This window comes from Cryptomeria japonica, chromosome 4, assembly GCF_030272615.1.
Source record: "Cryptomeria japonica chromosome 4, Sugi_1.0, whole genome shotgun sequence".
Lineage (NCBI taxonomy): Eukaryota > Viridiplantae > Streptophyta > Pinopsida > Cupressales > Cupressaceae > Cryptomeria > Cryptomeria japonica.
The window spans coordinates 591227393-591253515 of record NC_081408.1 but is presented as its reverse complement, the minus strand read 5'-3'; the positions used below and the strand labels follow the sequence as shown (position 1 = coordinate 591253515).

At 38.6% G+C, this 26123-nt stretch overlaps 1 protein-coding gene across 4 annotated transcripts in view; it reads left to right on the top strand.

Annotated features, from left to right (window-relative positions):
* LOC131078635 (GTP 3',8-cyclase, mitochondrial) overlaps window positions 1-26123 on the top strand; it is a 155847-nt gene that overhangs the window by 40540 nt on the left and 89184 nt on the right. For 3 of the 4 annotated variants that reach the window (XM_058016396.2, XM_058016395.2, XM_058016391.2), the window contains exons 3-6: window positions 11827-12462; window positions 12669-12836; window positions 13646-13837; window positions 17598-17666. In XM_058016396.2, the coding sequence (XP_057872379.2) occupies window positions 11827-12462; window positions 12669-12836; window positions 13646-13837; window positions 17598-17666 (1065 nt within the window). The remainder of the gene's footprint in view (window positions 1-11826; window positions 12463-12668; window positions 12837-13645; window positions 13838-17597; window positions 17667-26123) is intronic. The other variant, XM_058016403.2, reaches the window with a different exon arrangement.

Genomic DNA, 26123 nt, shown 5'->3' with positions numbered 1-26123 from the left:
TAAGAAAGAATAAGAAGGGACTTAAGAGCTCATTTTATATCATCCATCCAGAGAATTGATATTTGTTTGTTATGAACTTGGGAGAAGAAGCCAAGGGTTTCTGATTCAGTCAGCCATTGGAGAGCGACAATTCTTCAGTGTTGCAACCATTTGAGGTGGTGAAATATCCACTAAATTTGGCATTTCAGGAGAGCTTCATTCTGGAGTTCTATTTGGGCTTTAAAAAGAAGGGAAGACATCTAGGGTATGCAGATTTTCGAATATATATTAATTGCAGACCTACAGTTTCATTTGGCAGCCATTAAAAATCAGAATTGAAGCAATCATTTCAAAATACAATTGCTGCTACAGTACCCGCGCTACAGTACCGCCGTACGGACTGCTACAGTGCCGCGTGAACAGTACCGCGTGAATAGTGCCGCCGTACGGATTGCTACAGTACCGCGTGAACAGTAATTTTTTCAAAAAAATTAAAATTTGCAGTTGGCAGATTTTTTTCAACTACTGGGACAGCAATATCTTACATTGTAATGAATTTGTTTTCCAGGCATATTGGCCATAAAACAAAACAAACATTCCCTTGATAGTTTCATAAATTAATTCCAGCAGTAATATTATTGTTCCAGTATTATTTTAAGCATAGGAGTTTATTCCAGTATTGTTTCATTGCTCATTATTACCAAAAAAAAAAAAACACAAAAAAATCTATAAACATTCAAAAACCAAAACAAATTCAAATCTATTGCATTCAAAAGAAACAGTCAGCAGAGGAGAGCCAAGTTGGGTTCTTACATTGGTATCAGAGCTAAATCCTGCCATCCTGAGGGTTTAGCAATCACATGCAGCCGCCTGAGGTTGGCTCTCACAGATATTACACTCGCAGGCGAGCTTTGTTTGACAAGGAACAAGAATTTGACAGGCAGCCGGGCACCATGGGTGACAGGCAAGGGGGTAGCCCACCCAGAGGCGATAGGAATGAGGAGCAAGAAACAAGGGAATTTTTCAGAGTAATGGCTACAGGACAGCAGCAGATGGCTCAGGCCTTGCAGGCACTCACCACCATGATTGAGCGCATGAACCCACAAGACAGACAGAATCAGGAGCAAGGGGATAACAGGAGTGCAGTGGGGTCACCTAGAACTCATAGGACTCATTCCAGGACAGCAGACAGGCCTACACGTCCTACCTTCATTAGAGATGAGCCTGAGGTAGCACCTACAGGAGAACCAGGAGAGGAGATGTTCGCAGATATCCTCATGGCTGCGAATGACGAATGGGATTTATTAACTCCACAGGTACGAGAGAGGATGACATTCGAGAGGTTTGTAAATCAGAGGAGAGAGCATTACAGGTCACTCAGATAGGATAGGAGGCCTAGAGGTCAAAATAGTGAGCTGCATAGAGTTACAGGCAAGCTTACTATGCCTACATTTGATGGGAGTGGTAAGATGACAGCTCAAGCTTGGATTCATAAGCTTGACACGTTTTTGGCACTGAGGCCAATGACAGAGATTGAAGCTATCAACTACGCCACTTTGCATTTGGATGGAGTAGCACATGATTGGTGGTACCATGGTTTGGTAACACTTCAACATAATCAGGTGACAGAGTACCAGGACTTCGTGGATAGGTTGGTTGAAAGATTTGACAAGAAAGATCCAGAGGTTTACTTCCGGGACTTAGCACAGCTAAAACAAACAGGCAACTTGGAGTATTTCATTGGTGAATTTTAGCGGTTGGCAGTCATGGTGCCAAACATTTCAGAGCGTAGATTGATAGTTCTTTTCATTGAGGGCCTATCCGAACCACTGAGAGGTTGGATAAAGGCATTTGATCCTATTTCTTTACAGGAAGCTATGAAAAAGGCAAGAAGTATGGAACATGCAGTCCCAACAAACAAATTTCAGTCCAAAGGAGCATCTTCTAGTAAGGATAACAAACCATTTTATAAAAAACCAGAGAGGACTGATTTTAAAAATGATTCTAAAGATAAAACTCCAGCACCTTTTGACAGGGAAACATTAAATGATTTGAGGAAGAAAAAATTATGTTTCTACTGTAAAGGACCCTATGATGCAAACCATGATTGTCCTCTTAGACCAAAGGGCAAAGCTAACAGAGTTATGTGGGCATACTATGAGGAATCAGAATCAGATAACTCAGACCAGCAGTCTGATATAGAGGAAATAGATGGTGAAAAAGAGGAAGACAAGGCTGAAAACTTGTCTAAAATGGAGTCCAATGATGGGGAAGGAGATGGGCAACTTAGGGAAGCTCGTCTCACAAGTATTAGGCAAGAAGGGTCATTCCGGATGAGAGGAGTGCTTGCTGGACAGCGAGTCATAACTTTGGTTGATACAGGTGCCACTCATAATTTCATTGATGCTAGGATGGTGGAGAAGCGTGGCATACAAACAGAGGAGTTTGGGGGAATTAGGGTGAGGGTAGCTGATGGCTATGTCCTCAAATGTGATCGTAAGATCACTGGACTCCCATTGAAAGTTAATAATTATGACTTTAAGGCAGATTTCTATGTTGTGCCTATGGGAGATACAGATATAGTCCTTGGGATGAGTTGGTTGCATGATATTGGGGAGTTCACTCTTAACCTCAAGGAGATGGAGATGAGGTTTAAAGTGAATGGGAAGACACATATTCTTAAGGCAATCAGGGACAGTGATCTCAGGATGGTTTCTTTCCGGAGGATGGCTAGATTGATTCGACATGATCAGGTAGAGTGGGCAGCAGAGTGCATGTTGATGCCATCACAGGAGGGACAACAGAAGATTGAATATCCTCCTGATATTCAGGAGCTTAGAGTTAAACACTCTAAGGTGTTCAGTGACATTCCACCGGGTAGACCACCAGACAGGGGTATTGAGCACATCATTGAGTTAGAGGAGGGGGCTAAACCCATCATGATTACACCTTACAGGCATCCGAAGAGGTTGAAGGATGAAATTGAGAAAACCGTAAAGGAGTTACTTGCTATGGGCCACATTAGACCAAGTAAGTCTCCTTTCGCTTCTTCAGTGGTCTTAGTGAAGAAGAAGGATGGGACATTGAGGATGTGCATTGATTACAGGGTGCTTAATAGGAAGACAATTAAAAACAGGTACCCCATTCCTAGGATTGATGAGTTGATAGATGAGCTTCATGGAGCTTGCTTCTTCTCGAAGATAGATTTGAGATCAGGTTATCACCAGATCAGAGTTAGAGAGCAGGACATTGAGAAGACAGCCTTTAGATGTCATTGTGGCCATTTTGAGTTTGTAGTTATGCCATTTGGGCTAACTAATGCACCTGCTACTTTTCAGGCAACAATGAATCGGGTTTTCCATCCTCAGTTGAGGAAATTTGTACTTGTCTTCTTCGATGATATCTTGGTATACAGTAGATCTTGGGAGGAGCACTTGGTTCACCTTGACAAGGTGTTGGATATATTGAGCAGAGAGTCCTTGTATGCAAAGGAGTCGAAGTGTGATTTGGGCATGACAGAGTTGTTGTACTTGGGTCACATCATCAGTGCAGAGGGCGTACGCATGGATCCTGAAAAGATTCGTGCCATTGTGGAGTGGCCTTCACCGGTGAACCTTACACAGTTGAGGGGCTTTCTGGGATTATGTGGTTTCTACAGGAGGTTTGTGGATGGATATTCTAGGCATGCAGCACCCTTGACAGATTTGATGAGAAAGGGAGCTTTCTTGTGGACTCCTGAGGCACAGGAGTGTTTTGAGAAATTTAAGGAGTTGATGACTTCTTGTCCAGTGTTAGCATTACCAGATTTCAGCAAACCTTTTGAGCTACACTGTGATGCTTCCGGGGAGGGCATTGGAGCGGTGCTTATGCAGGAGAAGCACCCTATTGCTTATGAGAGCAGGAAATTGAGAGGGCCAGAGCGGAGCTTCAGCATTTATGATAAGGAGATGTTAGCCATTATGCATGCTTTGGCTAAATTCAGGCAATATTTGGTAGGTAGCAAATTTTGTATCAAAACCGACCATAATAGCCTAAAATACTTTTTGGGGCAGCGAGATCTCAATGATAGGCAGCAGAAGTGGGTGAGCAAGTTACAGTCCTATGACTTTGACATTACATATTTTAAGGGGACACAGAATGTAGTTGCTGATGCCTTATCACGTCGGCCCCATTTGAGCTTATTGACAGACATATCGGAGGATTGGAGACACTTGATCCTTGCAGAGTATGCAAAGGATACTTGGGCAGCTAGATTCATAGATGGGACTATTCAGGACAGCAGATACACCCTTGTGAATGAGCTCATCATTTACAAAGGGCGAATATTTTTGGTTCCAGGATCAGTAGTGAGGAGGATGGTTCTGAAATCTTTTCATGATTCACCTATGGCAGGACATCCTGGTTTCTACAAGACATACCGGCAGATTAGAGAGCGCTTCACATGGAAAGGGCTCAAAGCAGAGGTACTTCAGTATGTTAGGGAGTGTCCCACCTGCCAGCAGAATAAGCAAGAACACTCCTATCCAGCCGGTTTACTTCAGCCACTTCCGATTCCTGATAGGAAGTGGGAGTGTTTGTCTATGGACTTCATCACAGGACTGCCTAGAGCCCAAGGCAGGGACTGCATATATGTGGTTGTGGATCGCCTTACGAAGTTTGCACACTTCTTTCCAATCACTGCTACATACACTGCTACACAGGTGGCAGAGTTGTTCTTCAAGGAGATATTCAGATTACATGGCTTACCTCGGAGCATTGTGAGTGACAGGGACAGCAGGTTTATGAGTCACTTTTGGCAGGAGCTATTCAGGTTGTGTGCGACAGAGCTCACTCCGACTACTAGCTACCACCCTCAGACAGATGGTCAGACAGAGATAGTGAACAAATGGGTGGAGGGATATCTCAGAAATTATATAGCAGGGCAACAGAAGGCATGGGTAAAGTGGATTTATCTCTGTGAGTATTGCTACAATACCACTTATCACATGTCTATTCAGATGTCACCCTTTATGGCCCTGTATGGGTATGAGGCACCCAATTTTATGGATCTGCTTTTGAGTGACAGTAGAGTGCCCAGTGCAGGTGATTTGTTACAGGAGAGTCAAGACATTGTTAAGACTCTCAAGGATAATATAACTAAGGCACAGAATCAGCAGAAGTAGTATGCAGATCAGAAGAGTACTGAGCGGACTTTTGAGGTTGGAGATATGGTGTATCTTATGTTGCAGCCTTACCGTCAATCCACTCTCAAGAAGAGTGGTGCCGAGAAACTTAAGCCACGATACTATGGTCCATTTAGGATTATCAGGAAAGTGGGAGAGGTGGCTTATGAGTTAGATTTACCGGCAGAGAGCAAGGTGCACAACGTTTTTCATGTGTCACGCCTCAAGAAGGCGCTAGGACATCATATTGTGCCTTCTACAGTACTACCACCCCTGGATGATGAGGGAAAACTTGTTTTGATACCGGAGGCTATCATTGATTTCAGAGAAAGGAACTTGAGGAGACGTAACATCCGGGAATATTTGGTGAAGTGGAAGGATTTGCCAGTAGAGGATGCTACTTGGGAGAATGAGGAGATTTTGCAGCATCCGGAGTTGAAGTTGCTTGAGGACAAGCAATTTCAGGAAGGGCGGACTGTAATGTCCCCACCTTTTTAGCATCTTATTGGAGTTCTTAGCCTTTACATTCTCCGAAGGCTAAGTGGAGAAATAAGGAGAAATTGATTAAATTAATTTCTTATTAAGTCATTAAATAAAATAAAATTAAAAAAGGTGACTTTATATTTAATTAATTTAAGTAAAAGTGACTTAAGTGATTTATTTAAATATTTTAATGTTATTATAAAGTTATAAAGTAACTTTATAATAATAAAGCCACTTTAATATTATAATGTGTGAATATGTCTTTAATCCCACATTGGCCAAGAAAGTGTTCGAGCTCTCATAAGAAAGAATAAGAAGGGACTTAAGAGCTCATTTTATATCATCCATCCAGAGAATTGATATTTGTTTGTTATGAACTTGGGAGAAGAAGCCAAGGGTTTCTGATTCAGTCAGCCATTGGAGAGCGACAATTCTTCAGTGTTGCAACCATTTGAGGTGGTGAAATATCCACTAAATTTGGCATTTCAGGAGAGCTTCATTCTGGAGTTCTATTTGGGCTTTAAAAAGAAGGGAAGACATCTAGGGTATGCAGATTTTCGAATATATATTAATTGCAGACCTACAGTTTCATTTGGCAGCCATTAAAAATCAGAATTGAAGCAATCATTTCAAAATACAATTGCTGCTACAGTACCCGCGCTACAGTACCGCCGTACGGACTGCTACAGTGCTGCGTGAACAGTACCACGTGAATAGTGCCGCCGTACGGATTGCTACAGTACCGCGTGAACAATAATTTTTTCAAAAAAATTAAAATTTGCAGTTGGCAGATTTTTTTCAACTACTGGGACAGCAAAAATCAGGTTTTTATCTTACATTGTAATGAATTTGTTTTCCAGGCATATTGGCCATAAAACAGAACAAACATTCCCTTGATAGTTTCGTAAATTAATTCCAGCAGTAATATTATTGTTCCAGTATTATTTTAAGCACAGGAGTTTATTCCAGTATTGTTTCATTGCTCATTATTACCAAAAAAAAAAAACACAAAAAAATCTATAAACATTCAAAAACCAAAACAAATTCAAATCTATTGCATTCAAAAGAAACAGTCAGCAGAGGAGAGCCAAGTTGGGTTCTTACATCCAAGGACTCATAGCGCCCATAGGGACACTTGAAAGTTGTTTTGTGCACAACCTCATCTCTAACCTTTTGTTGATGGTACCCTGATCTTAAATCAATCTTGGAGACGTATATCACACCATGAAGCTCATCTATCAATTCATTGGTCTTGGGTAGAGCTAGCAATTGTTGCTCTTTTTTTATTGAGGGCTCTACAATCAATGCACATCCTCAAAGTACCTTATCTTTTCTAGATCAACACTATGGAAGAAGCAAATGGGCTAGAGCTAAGATGTATCTATCCCATTTCTAACAACTCCTTAATTGCCTTCTCAATCTCCTTGTACCTCCTAGGATGATGATAAGGTGCAGTGATGAAGGGTTTTCCTCCTTTGACTAGCTCAATTACATGTTGAAAACCCCAATTTGGTGGTAAACTTGGAGGAATTTCGTTGAACATTTTGCTATGTTAATCGAAGATGGATTGAATGTCAACATGATAAAACTTACCATCCTTGGACGAGCTCATGTTTTTAATCAAACACTTTGCTGCCCAAGCTACTTGATCTCCATGAAAAGGTCTCTCCATCCTCTTGATCAAAGCCATCGAGGGGCCCCCATTAGAAAGGCCACAAAGAAATACTTTCTTCCCATTGGATTTGTATTTCAACACCCATTGCAGTTCACATAGAAGTCATCTCACATCTTGTTGACTCCTAGGGTCAATTCTAGTAGCTAAAACCTTCAACTGTATAGAATAGTAAACCCATCAGCCATTGTAACATTAAATCCCACAAAATCTTCTGTTCTCAAACCCAACTTAGCCATGAATCCCTCATTAATGAAGTTGGGGGTTGCTCCACTATCATTCAAGAATCAAAACACACCCTATGTCCTTGTAAGACTCTTATAATCCGAAGAGGGTGATATCTATGTGCTCTTGAAAGTGCTGCAAGTGTGCCACTTGAATTCTCTCCTTGATCCTCATGCTCTACCTCATCCCCAACAACCTCGAGTTCATACTATTTTGCCTTTAGATTCCTCATCAGAAACCACCATCCTTTTCCCAAACATTTGTGATAGTAGAGTTTTTTACTTGAAAGTTCATTCTTGGATTCCTCAACCTTGTTTGGCTTTGGGGGTATTGCCTTGGGTTGAGGGAAGCTCTTATGAGGAGGCCTCTTATGCTGAATTGGTTGTGCATTCTTTGAGTAGAATTTGTTTTTGGTCATTGAATCCTCCAAATTTAGGGCTTTCTTGATGGCCTCCTGCAAGGAATTCAGATCAAATGCCCTTACCAAACCCTTGAGTAGTTTGGGTGGACCTGCTACAATAGTCTTCTCTCTATCACATATGAAACCATCATTGATACTCTCAGAAAATCTGCCACATGGTGTTCAAATGTGCTAGCTCCTTGAAGTGAATCTTCAGATCCTTTTTGCGTAACCTCTTGATCAATCCTTGGGTAAACTCCTCTAGGGTAGTGATTGAGCCATGTCCTTGACTCACCATGTTGTGATACCACTGGTGTAGGTGAAGTATTGCAAACTTTATTGCTTCCTCCTCATACACGGGGTTTAAGGAGAAATAGATATCTAAGTTCTGCAACCAAGCTCTAATTGTGACCCCATTGGATCCATCATAGGTGGGTATAGTGATCTTTCCCAACCGCTGTTGTATATCTCTTCTTGGCCGATTCTGATATCTCTATCCTCTATGATGATCATTTCTTGTTTTCATATCATACTACTACTTGAATGACATGTCATGGTGGATGGTTGGGTTTAGAGAACTATATTCTCCATGATACTTACCATATCATCCTCCAGTCTTATTGGGATTGCTGCTCTTCCTAAAATGGATTGTCTTCTGTTTGCAGAAATTTGGCCTTGTATTTTGTGGTTGGTGGATTTTCTAAAACTCGACCATTGGTCGAGTGACTTCCTTCAGCACCATTTGGTTTAGATGTTCCTGCACCATTGTTGATTCATTCACCTCAAAGTCCTCAGAATCTATCCCATAGACTCCCTCATGATTGACTGAAATGCTCTGCCCACTCTTTGTTTTCATTTCTAATGACCTTGTAGAGGTGCAACCAAGCTCTAATTGTGACCCCATTGGATCCATCATAGGTGGGTATAGTGATCTTTCCCAACTGCTGTTGTATATCTCTTCTTGGCCGATTCTGATATCTCTATCCCCTATGATGATAATTTCTTGTTTTCATATCATACTGCTCCTTGAATGACATGTCGTGGTGGATGATTGGGTTTAGAGTACTATATTCTTCATGATACTGTCATATCATCCTCCAGTCTTGTTTTGGCTGCTCTTCCTAAAATGGATTGTCTTCTGTTTGCAGAAATTTGGCCTTGTATTTCGTGGTTGGTGGATTTGCTAAAACTCCTCCTTTGGTCGAGTGACTTCCTTCAGCACCATTTGGTTTAGATGTTCCTGCACCATTGTTGATTCATTCACCTCAAAGTCTTCAGAATCTATCCCATAGACTCCCTCATGATTGTCTGAAATGCTCTGCCCACTCTTTGTTTTCATTCCTAATGACCTTGTAGAGGTTGATTTCCTCATTCATATCATCCATGGCTTCTTCCCTTTTCTTTTACAGGCATTGGTATTTGACTTCTTCATCACTTTTTTGCATGAATCTGCATCACACACACCCACAAGCTGGCAGAAAAAATGGCCCTGATACCACTTTTCTGACCCCTAAGGTTTACAAATTTGTTTAAACTTTAAACAGTTTTAGGTCTTGACTTCAAGCAAATTATTACAATAACAAAAGTAACTCAATAAAAGTAGCACCTAGTTTACTTAAAATTTCGAAAAAAATTAAATCTCAAATAGAAGTTTTATTCACAGTCTTGATGCATAGTCCACTGCTATCAAAATCAAAGATTAGTTAGGGAAGTCTTAGATCTAGTATAAGCTTGCAACATTGCAGTGATAGGACGATTACAACTGATCCTATGCCCTCAATATTAATCCTCCATAGGATCAGATCTAGGTCAGATCTGGGGGTTGTGGAACAATTGTTGGAGGAAGATGGAACTTTGATTTGACTGGCTGGAGCCTTCCTTCAACAGCCCAAAGATTGCACATGCGAAACCCTAGAACGACCCTATTGCAGATCCTCAAATGTGGTGGCCGCTTGTAGATTAGTACTGTCCTAGGTTAATCATTGAAGGTAGAGTTTGAAATGTACTTTTGAATAGAAAAAATGATTACACAAGGCTAGGGTTTGTATCCCGACATGGTATAGCTATTGAGGTTTTCGTCCTAGCACACTCAAGATATCTCCCAAATTCTAATCAAATTCTCCATATTCTAGTACCTTGCATTCAAAACAAAATATATGGCTGTCTGGGATATGGGCGCTAGGGCCCAAAAGTGACAACCTTATTTCGAATTTTAAAGTTTACTTATTTAATTTTATTTTTTATTATTTTTATTCATATTTTATTTCAAGCATTTATTAATTAAAGTATTTACATTGGTGTTAAAAAAATACCTTTATTATGTTGGGAGCTGGCTGGCCTAGTTAGGAGGGGACATGCCATGGGAACACCAATGCGGAAATCAATAGTAATTGTGGACTTAATGCTGAACTAGATAATCACAATTAAATCACATAAAAGAAGTGTAGTGAAAACAGTGACACTGAAACACCAACAGAGTCCAACATATACAAATCCACATACATGAATGTAAATTACATGATCCATATCCCTCAATGGCAATCCCACAAGGAACCTCATTGGCAAGTTTGATGTGGTACTAGAACGCAAAATGAAACCAAGCATAAAACATCATGATATACACATCCCATAATATATAGACGGACCACAAATGCCAATATATAGCTTTGTTGATAAAATATATTGATGTCAATCCAAAATATCACATATATTGACAAAGCATGTCAAATCTCAGCATAAGTGTCCAATGTACACAATCAGAACATCCTGATGGCAATATAAGTTCCATTCGAAAGTTAGTATAGAGGATCATAGCATATGCTAGTGGGCAATACACAAATCAACCATTTTCAACATCCTCATTTTTAATAGTGGAACTGCAAGATAGCCTCAGGCAAGATATTAATAACTGCCCATTTACTGACTTCACAGTTTTGTTCTAACTATTGTTTGATAGTTTCTTCTTGGGGATTGATCCCCATGATTGACATTTATATCAATTGCAGGTGATTGAGATCATTTGCAAGTGATTCTCCCTTATGCCTTCTCATTTGAAGCCTGAATATGTTTCCAGAGTGATTTGTGATTTTGAACAATTACAGGTGATTCTTCCCTTTGCACAAGCTTCCAATTTTTCCTCTCCTTCATTCTTCAACAAATTTTCAAGATTTTAAATGGTGGAAGGATGGGGAGATACCCATTTACTGTAAAATTTCTCATATTCAAACGGCAGTGGCATTACATTTCAAATTCCCAGCCAAGTTCGTATTCATCATAGACACCCCCACATCTTGAAAAATAAATATTGCTGTGATTGTATAGGGGAAATAGCTGTAGAAATATCCATTGGAAGAGGTATATCAGCTTTAGGCTCAAGTTATGGGCCATTAAGCATTAGTTCAGATAACAGAGTACACACACACTTTGTCCACTTGTCATCACAATATTTGCTATTATATAGTAGAAATTAAAATTATAAAGTGGAAAAAGGATGCTTACGTGTAATGCTGGCGACCATCTCGTGTTAATACCATGCCCTTTTCTTTTTGTTTTGGAGATCTTCAGAATTTTCCTGCAATACTGATGCTTTGTGGATGGTTGTGTGAATTATGATTTAGAACTAAGGATGTTGATGCATTGTTCGGATTTTGGAAATTTCAAATCACAGCCTGTATTGGTCTCAGTACAGCTCTCAATCTGCAACTTCTGGTTCTAATCATTTGGACTCACAGAAAATTTGCATTCTTATATCTTCTTTATAAGCAGTTTATGATGTTGTAATTTTGTAATTTAGGAGATTTCTGTGATGGAACTAAGATTTTATACTTTTATTTACATTTTATAGAAAAATCAAGACTCGTTTCTGGCACTTTCTGAAGGGGTTTTATGTTTGAATTTTTACTTAGGACGATGTGATACAGTCATTATCTTCATATCAAATACCTGCGAATAATTCTTCTTTGCATCCTTTCTCGATATCCCATGTTAATGGGGGATTAAGTCAAAGGTCATTGGCAACTGCTGCAGCAAATCCATTGCCTGAATCATCTGCCGAAAATACAATTGTTTCAGATATGCTTGTTGATTCATTTGGAAGAATGCATACATACCTAAGAATCTCCTTGACAGAGCGATGCAACCTTAGGTGCCAATATTGCATGCCTGCTGAAGGCGTGGAACTTACACCTAAACCAGAGCTTTTATCACAAGATGAAGTTATACGTTTGGCAAACCTTTTTGTGGCTTCAGGTGTGGACAAGATAAGGTTGACAGGTGGAGAACCAACTGTTAGGCCTGATATTGAAGATATATGTGTTCGCTTGACAAGCCTAAAAGGACTGAAGACCCTGGCAATGACAACAAATGGTCTTACTTTAGCCAAAAAACTTCCAAATCTGAAAGCAGCTGGATTGAACTTGTTAAATATTAGCTTGGATACTCTAGTTCCAGCAAAATTTGAGTTCTTGACTAGACGCAAAGGGCATGCAAAAGTTTTGGAAGCAATAGACATGGCCATTAACCTTGGTTACAATCCTGTTAAGGTGATAGTCTCGCACTCGAAGTATAACAACATTTTTAACTTATTATTTATATTAAATGTAGCAGATGAAAAGTGGTTAATAAATACAAATAATTAGTTTCCTGTAGCTATAATTTGTGCACATTTTAATTTGTGCTTTTCAGTTTTTCAGATTTTAAGTCAAGTATCATTCTTGTTGTTATGATCCTTACCTTGGTGTGACAACAGGTCAATTGTGTTGTCATGCGTGGGCTAAATGATGATGAGATTTGTGACTTTGTAGAAATGACAAGGGAAAAGCCCATCAATGTGCGATTTATTGAGTTCATGCCTTTTGATGGCAATGTCTGGAAAGTAAAGAAGCTTGTTCCTTATGCTGAAATTCTGGACATAGTGGTAGGTGGAAGCGTCCATGCAATGTCTATGTTTAACTTCTCAGATGGTAATCTTAACAATGAGTCATCTCTGTGAATTCACATTGTGACTTTATTTTTGTTTTTAGTTTTAATCTATATTTGTTTAACTTTAGTCTTTTTGTTGTTGTGTGGCTGACACCCATAAAAATTCTTTCCGTCTTAAGTTTCCCCTTCTCTTCTCTTTGATGTATAAACACTGCTGCCGTCTTTTTCCTCTTTGCTTTCATCTCTCCCTTTAATTAGTTTCTAAAATTAGTCTCTGAAATAAGACATCTTTTCTCCATACTTTTTAACTTTTGGCTCTTTACTTGTGTGTGTTTCCTAGCTTGCTGAATATTTCCTTTAGCTTTCTTCCAGGTTTTCGTATGCTTTAGATATATTTATGATATATATTTTGTTATCTTCCAGTTTTTTTTTGAATTTCTTTATTTTCCTGCCTGTAGATCTCTCCATCATGTTTGGCTTATTTTTGTTCCTTTGTTCTCTGCCCATGTTTTTGTATTTTTAGACTTGAATTATTTGGCACTAACTTTTTTGATGTATTGTCTTCTACCTTATCTCATTTTCTTTGGTTTCTGTGTCATTCCCTTGGCGTCTCATACATTTTTATATCGAGCCACTCCTGCAATTCTCATATTTTTTTTTTATCCTGATGAAAGATCAAGTAGTGTGCTCCAAAATGTTGATAAAAGTAAACAGACATAGTTTTTAATAGAAATTCTCTTGCTCATTTTAATGGACTGTGAAAGCCTCATGGTCATTAGAGATTAAACAGGTTTCATATGACAGGCACAGCGATATAAAGGTCTCAAACGGCTTCAGGATCATCCAGCTGATACAGCGAAGAACTTTAAGATAGAGGGCTTCCAGGGTACTGTGTCTTTCATTACATCAATGACACAACATTTCTGTAGTGGGTGCAATCGATTGCGCCTTTTGGCAGATGGAAACTTCAAAGTTTGTCTTTTTGGCCCTTCAGAGGTAGAAAATTTTCCTACTAGAAATTTTCCTAATCATTTTGATTTTTCTAGGGTATCTTACATGTTTTTCTTTCTCTTTTGTATTTACTTTCTTGTACTCATGCATTCCTATAGATGGCAAATTTGACATTATTTGTTAGACTTCTATCCATATGAATATTCGATAAGGCATACGCTAAATAAAAGGAATGATCAAATAGTGGTACTTAGACTCCTTTGTGGTTTGGATGTAAACACTTTGTGTTATTGTTACGGATGGACTGATGGAATTGTGACAACCTGTTACATTTATTGTAACTAAATCATACATGCTCATTTTTGATTCATTTTTTTCAGGTTTGCAGTCCTCCATATTGTGGAGGCTATGCACATTGTATTCATGCATAGAAAAACAATTTCTATTACTTGTGTACAATGTTAATTGTTGTAGACAGGGATTTATATTCTATGTTATGTGTATATGTGATGTATAGGATCTTATCTATTAACATATTCAAAATTAAACTGAGGCAACTGTGGTTTTGGTGCTGTTTCTCCGCTGTCCTTCAGTTAACCATGTGCGGTTTTAATTATAACCCTTGAACATTGAGTCATGATTATTGCAATAGTAAATTGAGAAAATTTTAAACTAATGGGCAGAAAAATTAAATAATCAAGGTATTAAGAGACCCAACTTGCAATACATTATAGTTTTCTTTGGCACATAGAAATGGACTATTTCATTCAATGAGAAGCAGAGGACACACACACATCATCACAAGAAGTGGATGATAATTGAGTATGGACAAAAACAACGGAGTGATTGAAGGTACTTCTGCAGCAACTTTTAGTGAGGAGATTTATTCACTTGTTCCTTTGAAACCAAGATGATGATCAAGATCAATAAGACAATAATATGTAGGAGTGCCCCCGATGACACTACTCGAACAAACAAATGGCAAACAAAGACAAAACATATGACAATCGAAGATACATATGACACATGAATCTACACAAGTGACCCCAACAATACTACTCAACCATGTAAGAGTAAAATGCTAGTCGAAAATACAGGTACCAATAGTCTGAAAAACACTTATCAATTGAGTATAAGTCACCTCCACAAAACAGGAATGCAAGACTGTCTATATGGTAAAAGCTCCATCTCACCGAATTACGGTCATTGCATTTGGCTAGTACATAGGAACAAATACTGTACACATAGCTCACTCCAAAGCAAAACCAAGGAAGCATTAACACCAACAGTAGAAACCTCCCATAATGCTGACAAGGGAGAGGCATGACAAGTCCACTGAAACCGTGTCACCATGAAGTGCATGAAAGAGAATAAATATCTGAATGTGCCTGCAACCTGAAAGGGCATGCAACTAAAGTACACACTCATGGGACAAGAATCTCTAGGGTTCGATGTCATCATGGAGGGATAATACAGTGTATGTACAAGATAAGGCACAACAAAATGTGCAAAATCCACAAAAACCATACGCAAGAATGGCACTTTATCTCAGTGTATCTACAAACAAAGAAGTGCATGAAAAAGGTACTCAAAATGCTGGAAATACATGTAGAACAACATGAGAGATGTCATCCAACGGAACCAAAAAGTTTCCATGAGCGAAAATGACCAAGTAATCATCCATAAAGTGAAAACACAAAGGACTGAATAAAAAATAATTGGGGTAAAATCTGGAAACAATAGCAACAGATCATTGAACAACCTTTCCAATAATATCTGGTTTTCAAAAAACGGAGTTTGAATGTGCAAGATATGGCCCTAGAAGTGTGAAATTGAACTTCTGACTTTACAGATCTGGTACGAAAAATTGAAGTAGAATCTGAAAAAATAACCAGCACCACTAGATTGGCACTGGAACTAGCTTTTAGACGATATCTTGTTTGCATGATTTTGACTCCATATGACCAAGTTATGGCCAAAAAACCAATTGCATGTCAATTAGGGCTTGGAAGGCTTGAAGGGTTTGCAGAAGTAGAAACTTTCCAAAATTAGAATCTAAGCTAACAAATTTCCACAATCCATTCAAATCTTGTATGCAGTTTCTGGATTAGATTGTGTGAGCAAATTAGAATCTTTCTAGAAATGAAAACTTTTCAAATATAGAAACTTTACAAAAATGGATTTTTTTTTCAGATGCTCATTTTACTCCAAAAGCTGATAAAAGTTGTCCACTTCTAGATTCGCACAAGAAGGCAAACTTGGTGACCCTAGAACGCTTTTGTGAAAAAAAACCCTCAAAGCTTGAGAAGGGGTTTACTAAATCCACACTTTGATACCATGTTGAATTTTGCAATAGAAAAGTTTGCAAAACAAGCTTGCAAGATCAAACGAAAAACTAGAACTCCTTCCATAAACAAGAGTAGCAAGAAAAATATGCCATATTCCTCAAAAGCAAAGATTACAAGATTAAATTACAATGCATAATGATGTGCTTTTATAGAGAGCACAAAGATTCCCTAAGCTAAATTTAGGAGAACTAAAGTGAAAGCACGAGGAGCTAAAAAAGCTCAACTGTAGCTAAACTAGATGTACAACTAAGAGAACTTAAGCAACTAGAAGCACAACTAAGTGAACTTAAGTAACTAGAAGTACAATAAGTGAACTTAAGCAAGCCAACATAACTAGTTGTTAAAATGCTCTAATATACATTACATGTTCCTAGAGCTTTCCTCCATGGACTTCACACAATCAAGTTTTGTTATGTCTTCCAAGAGAAGATTGAGGAATTGAGCAATGCAAAGGGTCCAAAATAATGAGGGGTACCTATTCTTATGCAGTCCCCATGTGGCCACATACATTTTTCCATTATCTATCATCACTTGAACCACATTCTCTATGCCAATCTTTGGTACAATCTCCTCCAACATTGCTTAGATTCTCTACATTCTTTACTGTGTTTGAGACATTGATAGACATCAACAACATCAACTAATTGTCTAAAACAATTAGAAAGTTGATGAGCATGTGGTTCCTTACATCTATCCATTGATTTAATATAATATGTTGTATACATGCACCATAAGTTCATTTTCTCTTCTACACAACTTTGTATTCGCCATTATTTTTTGGAGCAACAACCTGCTTAAAGCATCTTGACCAAGGGACTTGTGCCCTTTCCTTGTTGCGGTCAAGGCTGTGACCATATTGCCCCAATATGGGCTTCTTGCTAGATTGGATGGAGGGTTATTGTAACACCAAACATTTGCACAAGCCATACCTTTTTCCTCATGCTTGTCCTTGTTCCAACTTGTAACTTTAAGTGAAGGTTGCAAACTTGTAGATTGAACAAACAGTAACACCAATCAAGAGTTGGGAGTGACCAATCTGTTGACACAACACACGGTCATTCATATGCTTGGTTTTTGGTCTAACTCTTCATAACATAGATTAACTCTGCTGATGGCCAGTTTTTTAATGCAATCTTTATCACATTATGATCTCTTATTAGCATGATCTACAATAGTAGGGTGTTAATATTCTAATGGTTCTTTATCTATGTAATCCAATTAAGAATACTTCTAAAAAAAATCTATGCCCTTTTCTTACTTAAAAACACTTCAAAGGAGTGTTTTGATTCTTACAAACTGTTTAACTGAACACCTTAAAAGGAAATTTCACAATTGACTGTTTAGAAGCTCAAGGTTGACTTATAATAAATTCAATATGTTTTTTAATTTGAATGTTTTATTTTCTTGTTTTCACTTATTTGTTACACATTTAAGCAGGTTTGTGGTTATTGTGGCAGGTAAGTCTTAGGGATGCACTACGTCAAGGATTGGATGACCAAGGATTGCAAGGAATAATAGAATCTGCAGTATGTTTGAGCTATGAATACTTTGTGCACCACCTTTGTTTTTTATGCTAGAAAGTTGGAACTCTTGTGTGTTTCAGACATGACATTTATTGCTATTTTTGCTATCAGTTAGAAATTTTCAATTCTTTTAAATATCAATTCAACTCATTGATAAAATTTAGATGCATGATAATTTAATGTGCATTTAGTTGTAATATTTGCAATCCTTTTATATAGATCATAAAGGTGCATGTTATCCATTGGAAATTTCGTTACTTGCATGGCATAGAAAAATACAAGGCCATAAACTTAAGTAGCTGTACACATATTACTCAAGTTGGTAACCAAAATGCAGTAGGTTGGAATCAGTAAAGATATCGTAATACCTAAGTTGCTAGTATGCCAAGATTGGGTATGGGTGGTGTTGACGTGCGTTTTTTGACCACACACAACACAAAATAAAGATTTCCATTGGTCACTTTACTTTCTCTTGATCAAAGTTCAATTGTATGCTAAGATTGAAATAAATTCAAGCAATTGACTCCAAGATTCCGATTATGCAATGGATGTGACTCAGTTGGTTTGATGTGATATGCCGATAATCCAAGAGGACTTACACACACTAAAAGAAGATAATTTCAAGGATATTCTTGAATGATTTGGTAATGAATGCTTCAATTTTTAGGACTTTTAGATTTGAAAATGCAAAAAGTAAAATAAGGAAGGGTTTAGGAAATCTATACTAAAACTAAGAACTCGGCAGACAGCAATGCTTGGGGTAGGATCAATTGTACTTCACTTTGCCACGTGGAGACAACTACATGAAGCAGGTGCAATCTTCAAGGGGTGTGTTTAAAAAATTTCAAATCACCAACAAATACCATTAGAGAACAATATCCATTCACTGATTTGGATTAAATGCACACATCAAATAACTTAGTCCAACCTTGCATTGTTAGTAACAATCAGCTATTAAATAAAGGTATGAGCAAACGATCCACCTTAGAACAATGCAATCAACTTTGCTAACTAAAATGCTTGAAATAAATCTACTCCAAGTGAGGAAAGCAAGACCATGCAAGCTGTGAAATAGGATAAGTATACTCCATCAAAGAACAATGTATTACAATTTACTACTTCAAAAGCTTATCACAACAATCTCAAAACAATCTTTCCTCTCTTTACAAATGAGGGGGTCACCCCCTTATATAGGCCTCAAGCCTTGATTACATGCAAACCCTAATTAGGGTTTGACCCAAAAGACTCCACACATATGATGCAACAAGGTGGGAATAAACATTAAATGCTCATCATGCCCACTTACAATAAATTATTTCTTGCCCAAAATGGTGTCCACTGTGCATTAAGTGAACCACTCCATCAAATTCGCTCAATATGTCATAAATATTTCTCCATGCAAAAATCAGCCATAATGCCATAAATGCTCCATCATCTCCTAAATGCGACGGCTACATGCAAAAAGATGCTCCACTACCTCGTCATGCATTGACCCAACGGGCACTTGGTCAAATATTCCAGCCATGCATGCGCCACCATGTCAGAAGATTCCCATCCAGAAATGGACGACCATTATCTTGCTCATTAATGGCATATGCAATGAACCCGGCAACAACGGCCTCCAAATCTCCTATAGAGACACTTGGCATGCTTTCCATCTTGAATTCCATCAAGGCAATTTCTTCTTCGCACTTGGAGAAAAACTTCTCCCAATCCGCCACAAATTTTTGAGTTTTCCGCATTGTGCTGGAGAATAAGGAAACATTTTCTAGGTGCGCATTGGAAAATGATTCCACAAAGAAATACTCATGCAATCTGCCCTTAAGGAAGTCCATTGTCAACTCTTCTTCAGTCACTCATTTGGAAAATAGTGCCTCAATTGCCTTAAGGATTTCTCTTTGTACCTTCTTGACTGAGTCTCTCAAGGAAGCAGACTCCTTGCCAAACCTTTCAAAATATTCGTTTCCGGTGTAGACGGCATAAAACCATTGCGGGAAATCATAAACATCGTTCTCCTGGACAACTTTCTGGTTAATCAATGTCTGCCTAGGAATTTTCATTAATGCTTTGAGTCGTAGAATAGTTAAGTCTTGGTAAATGTGCACATCCTCCCATGAACTATCTGCAACATCCAGCTTGTTCAGGATTGCAAGAGTTTTGGAGTGAAGGCAAGTCAAGTTCTTAATGAATCCTCCTACTGAAGTGAAAACACCTTCCACCGACTCCTTAGAGCATTGAGCTCTCTTTCTGACTTCTTCAACACCATCAATAGATTCCTTAGAAAGAGAGGAGGGAAGTACAAAGAATGGATCTTCTTCCTTGAGTGGATGTCTAAAACTCCGCACATACTTGCACAAGGCTCGATTTTCGCTCTTCAGCCTATTGCACTTTTCCTTCATCTTTTTCATTTTCTCCTTCATGACCAAGGAATATTCTTCAAAATATTCAACTACCTGTGTCGTGGATGCACACCCCAAATTGACTTCCCTGATCACATATTCATTAGGCATGATTTCACTTTTGTCTGTCTACTATAGGCTCGGCCAAGTGTAGCATCCTGGATTCGGATTCATCACGTGTGATCTTAGAAAATTTCTGGCCTGCCTTCTTTTCAGCTGGTTTATCCATCTTGCTCAGAAGCCTTTCTAATTCTTGTGCTAGGTATATTTCCTCTTCTGGATCTCTTCTCATTCTTTCCCTGAGCCAACTAGAAGCGACTGCCATCTAATCTTGAACTTCCATGTGAACTTGCTCCTGTGAAACTTCCTCCAAGTCCTCTAGAATCGTCTCTACGAAACCATCTTGCTCTTGCTGCTTCAGATTGTGAGGAAGTTCCTGCCTTTGAACTTCTGGTGGAACGGGTCTGTGAGTTGCACTAAAGTTGAGCACATCTTGCGCTGGTGCCTTTTCAAAAATATCGTCTTAAGGTTGACTTCGTGGAACTGCTTGTGCAAACATTTCCACTTCTTGCACACTAGAGGAATTGGCCGATGATTGTGCCTCTCCCATCCTTGGCCTCTTTTGCTAAGGCTTTTTCGACCGAACTTCCGGTTGGGCATCTTTCCTCTTCCTTGTTTTGGACTTCATAGGAACATTCATTTCTTAACTATATCCAACTCCTTGCGGGATTTCTCCTTCTTCAGCTTGGGCTTGCTGTTATCCTTCCGTGGCTTCACTATGGGAATCCATATTCCCCATCAATTGTTAACTAAGGTGAACATTTCCATCTTTCAGCGTCTTGATGTGCCAATCCACCCAATGCTTGGTGAATTTCAGAACTGGCCTAGCCAAAACATCTAAATCATCAATTTCAGGTTCCAACCAATTTGGAGCCTAGATAGGTGCATCCTTCAACTTTTCAAATCCTGGCTATATCACATCCTGATCTTCCTTCACCTAATCTTGCACTTGAATAATTTCGCTAGTTTGGATCATGTCAAGGGGCAATCTGGAAAACATTCTTTTCCCAATCTCAAGATCATCCTTGGTATTTGCCCAAAAATCTTCCAAGTGAAATTTGTGCCTGAACTTCATTCCAGCGGCCATCCTGATTTTGTTATATGGATCAAATTAGGATCTGGACATATGGAATGTCAAGCGGCATAATGCCAATTCCTCTAAGGAATTTTCAGCTACGACCAATGTTGGACATAATTCAACATAGTTGCCTAAGACAGTAGGGAATTGAATGGATAGCTTCCCTTTCATCTTTTGAATCTTGTCGTAGACGGTCAACTGCCTGGTGAGCTTCAACAACACCATTTTGTCTGTTGGATACCTTGGTAGCTTGTGCGGTTGAAAGGAAAACCCTTGGATCTGGATGTAAGTAAACTTTGGAAATTGAATGTACAAGGATCCAAATTTTTGTATCAGCGATCTAGCGACACCCTCGTGTGGAGTTCATTTTGCAATAATCTAGTTAAGTACATGGTGAAAGTGTCGTTCACCAACTTGAAAGAATCAGTGCTGTACAGATGCAACTGGGGATAGCATTTGTGGACCTTCATTTGTTCTGGTCCACATCCCATGGGCCCTTTCCCTAGTAAGTCATCGAAACTACCCATCCTTGCCAGCGAATAAATCACATACGAGCTCATGTAAAAGGATTGGGTATGCTTCTCCTTCAGATTCTTCAACTGTTCATGTACATAATGGCTGATCAACCTTGCCCAATCCACTATCCCATTGGCATTCATAACTTCGCCGATGAAGAAGAACATCCAGGTTTCAAATGTGAAGGCATACGAACATCCCATAATCCTATTCAATATCATCACGAGGTTCGCATATTCCTGCTCGAAGTCAAAACTGGTGATCTGTTTAGGCATTTTGGAAATATGTGGTCTTGACTTCTGCATCTAGGTCTTGTTGATAATCTCAACACATCTTTCAACACCAGCCTTATATATTGCTGCTGCTCTATCCTTGAGTCTGTAAGTCATAGAATGACACGCCAAAATTCCAAAAGTTTCTCCAATAGCTTTGGCTGTCAGGCTAGCTAGAAGCCTGCCATCCGATGTCAAAATCACTCTTCTTTCTTCATCATAATGCTTTGCGCATTCCAAAATCAATTCTTGACATTGAATGGATGGAGAGAAGCCTGCATTTGAGACAATTCTGCTCTTGACAAATTTAACAGCAGTGGGTGATGGATTGCGTCTAGCTGTTCCAAAAATCCTGTTTCGAAAAACACCCAGCTGGAAAGTTCCCAAGTTGGTGTCGCTGATTTCCTTCTACTTTGAAACAATTTTGGACTCTAGAAGGAATCCCTTCATCTCATTCTTAATCTGTGCTTGTCGGGAAGTAGCCCCAACCTTGCTTGATTCCGCCATTCCTACAAAATAAAGTAAATTAACATTACAATCATTTTAAGGAACTAAATAAAATGATGCAGAAGAAATTCTAACTGATAAATTCCCAATTCGGAATAAAATAGAACCTCCATGAACAAGATCTTGTGGAAAATAAATAAAACTCTTCAAATCTGATTTTTTCTCCACCTCTCTCCGACTTCAAATTTCTCCAAATTGTGAGTGAGAAATGAATTGTAATTCATCATTTAAATAGAATTTTTCCACCAAGTTGCTAAGTTGGCGAGGGGTTAAACATTGTAATTGCATGTAAAATGCGTCATACTTTCCTTGACAACTCGCCATGCAAATGGATCCTGCTGTTAACGTTGAGTTCAAAAATGGAATTTTCCATTATTCCTTAAGTCATGCGTCATAAAATTGGAATATTCCCTCTCCATGTCGCCAACTTGCTGATTGTGAAAATATTTCCATTTCAAATTCAAAAAGATATCTTGAAAGATTTTCCTTTCCACTTAGAATTTGGCAAGTTTTTATCCACTTGGAAAGAAATCATGTTCATTTGGATTTTGGAGAGGGAAAACCTCTGTAGAGAGAAAATTTTATCTGGGAAGGATTTTTTGTGCTTTTTGAGTTCATCTTGTTTGGAGGGAGCTTTTTGATCAATTTTTCACTTTTCCTATTTTTAAGAATCTTTTTCATTTTTAGCTTCGGAATTTAGGAGAGAAAATTCTCTTTGTTGATCAATTTTTTTACCTTTGCCTTGAAATTTCTTCATTCTTTGGCGAATTTCCATGCTTGAGAGAGGAATTTTGATTTCTTGCTTTGCCATGGATTCTACTTTTAATTCATCCTTGAGTGAAATTTCTTGCTGAGGGAAATCTTGAATTTCTTCCTTGACTTGATTTCTATGCCTTCCTTCCAATGTCAATTCTATGTCTTGGAGGAATTCTTCATCCGGAAGGAAATTTCTTCCTTACCCCTGTCTAGCGCTTCATCTCCAACTTGGGTGCTAATTCACTATCCTAGAGGAATTTGACAATTCATGAACTTTCCTCCATGCCTTGGATCTGGCACTCAACAAGCTAACTTGGGCGTCGAAATGACCTTGTGGAGGATTTTGGCATTGAGAAGTTTTTCCTGAATGACCCCATTCTAGCGCTCTTACTAGGACTTGGGCGCCATTTAGGCATGCTGCAGGAATTTTGGTCATGGAGGAAAAATCCTCCATGACCCCATTTTGGTGCTTATTGTCTCTGCCTCTGCTTGGGTGCTGATTTGATGGTGTGGAGGAATTTTGGGTTGGAGGAAAATTCCTCCACACCACCTATTTGGCGCTCCACCCCTATGCTTGAGCGCTAAACTCATGTAGTGCAATATTTTTGGTCCTCCATGACCTCACTTTGGTGCCCAATCTCCTTTGGGATATATTTTCTAGGTGAAGGGTTCTTGCTTGACTTTTTCTAGATAGCCATTTTTGCACCTTCTAGATTGGGATGCCATCTTGGATTGAAGTGGATTTTCGTGCCTTGGAAATTTTTCAATGCCTTTCCACTTCTAGAATGAATTCCACACTTAGCCTCTCTTGATCAACTGTCTGCTTTTTCAAACTTCTCGGATTTAGGCAGTGAAATCCCTAAAAATAAGAACTTTCTAAAAATAGAAAGTTACTTGGAATTCACTCAAATTTCACTGGTAGTTTCCTTGAAGGGTCCTGATTCCAATGCAATGTTTAGTTTTTTCAAAACCCTAAGGAAAAGACCTCAAATCTAAGTTTGAAGGGTGAAACCCTAAAATGGACCAAACGAGTTCCAGACTTAGCCAAATTTGCTCAAATGTCTTGCAGACTTGATCAAATTCACCCCAAAAACTTGCAAACCTGGGAGACCAAAGAGACTGCTGCGAAAAAGACCCAAGAACCAAAACCAGAAGACCACGAGGACCTAAAAAGTAGGGGGTCCCCATTTGGAATGGTGTGATGTGTGATTAGGTCACAACAGGTGGGTTGGTACATCAATTTTTTATTCCTTGGGTTTGGTATGGCTGGTTACATATAGCTATAGTTATACCCATGCTTTGCAAAGAAAAGTACATAATTGAAAACACAGCTGATAGTTATAAAGATAATTGATAATTCTATTAATTCAATGTTAGATCATATATGCCAAATCGATACAAAATACTAAATACAATTGTACAATCAATGATCTGCATCTTAGTCTTCATGAAGAGCATCAAAGTTTTCGATGAAGTAAGGGGTGTATTATTAACAAAAATGGCTTAATTCTCAATTTTGATATCATTAAGCCTTATGCCTTGAGATACGTCTGCCCTTTTACTTTAATTTTGTTCTTTGAATAAGTTATGCAAGCTTTTTGATGCTTTATATCCAACCTTGACTCACACAAAGCACAATAACTCCTTTTCTACTTTACACCCATGCAGCCAATTCCAGCTCTCCATCGAACTATAGATAAGCAAATTTGAGGACCGTATAGATATAGGAATAACCTATGCTCCCCCAAGTTTTGGGGATAGGGACGACAGGGGACAATGAGAAGTGTTTTTGGTACGGGGGGTACGTTGGGGCCATTTTTAGGGGATGGCAGGACAGCTATTAAAAAATAGGGAAATTTTTAAAAATCTATAGAAATTTCAAATATTCATATCCTAACATTGATAAAGCATTGATCATAGACATTGTAGTAGCTTAATACATTAAATTAGACTTGAATTGAGATTTCACATGAGAAATGACAAACAAATGAACAAAATTAAAATGCTTTCATTGTCAATGTGCATACATATTATATTATAATTATAACAAAATGCCTAAAGGCTCCAAGGTTCAACTATAAAATGACAAAAACATAGAAAATATATTGCTGTCCCTAATCAGCAGATGCAACTGGTGGGTTTGGATCAAAATCGGAGCTTGAGTTTGAGTCACTGCTAGTAGAAGGGTTGTCCCAGGCAACGGAACCCTGGGTCTCCGAAATGTTTTTGGAATGGGGGTACTAAGGCAGTATATGTGTCCCCGCAGAGCACCGAGAAGAATCTTTTAATTAACAAGGAATAAAGATCTTCTATTGCCGAGTGGGATTTGATAAAGAACACCAAGGTTTTCTAGAAAAATAACAATGGCAGAGAAAAATTGGTAGAGCAATGACAATATGAATGATAATAGTAAGAAATTGAGTGGGTTCATCTAATTGCACAACAACAACATTGGCAACATCAACATCGCTATCTTTGATGATGCCTTGTTCATTGCAGCACTCAATTTGTGAGATATTTTTGAGCATTTTTCATTGCCTTTCTTTTGGTTGTCATTGATGTAATTTATGTTGGCTATATTTCATTCAACTTAACAAACCTTGCATTTTTATAGACTACATATCCATTTCAAAGTTCCATGTCTTCCGTAGTGTCCTCAACACAAGCATGAGCTTCAACAAATTGCTAAGTGTTGATGGTGTTTTTATGCTCTATTCAACACAAAATAAAGTATTGAGTACTCTATCCTCTCTTGAACAAAGACTTCTCAAATGCTAAAGATTAGCAAAAAGGATCACTTGAGATGACTCCAAGGTTCTTGATGTTAGGTCTTGACGCGTTGGATAGCTTCAATGGTATGATGTGATTTGCT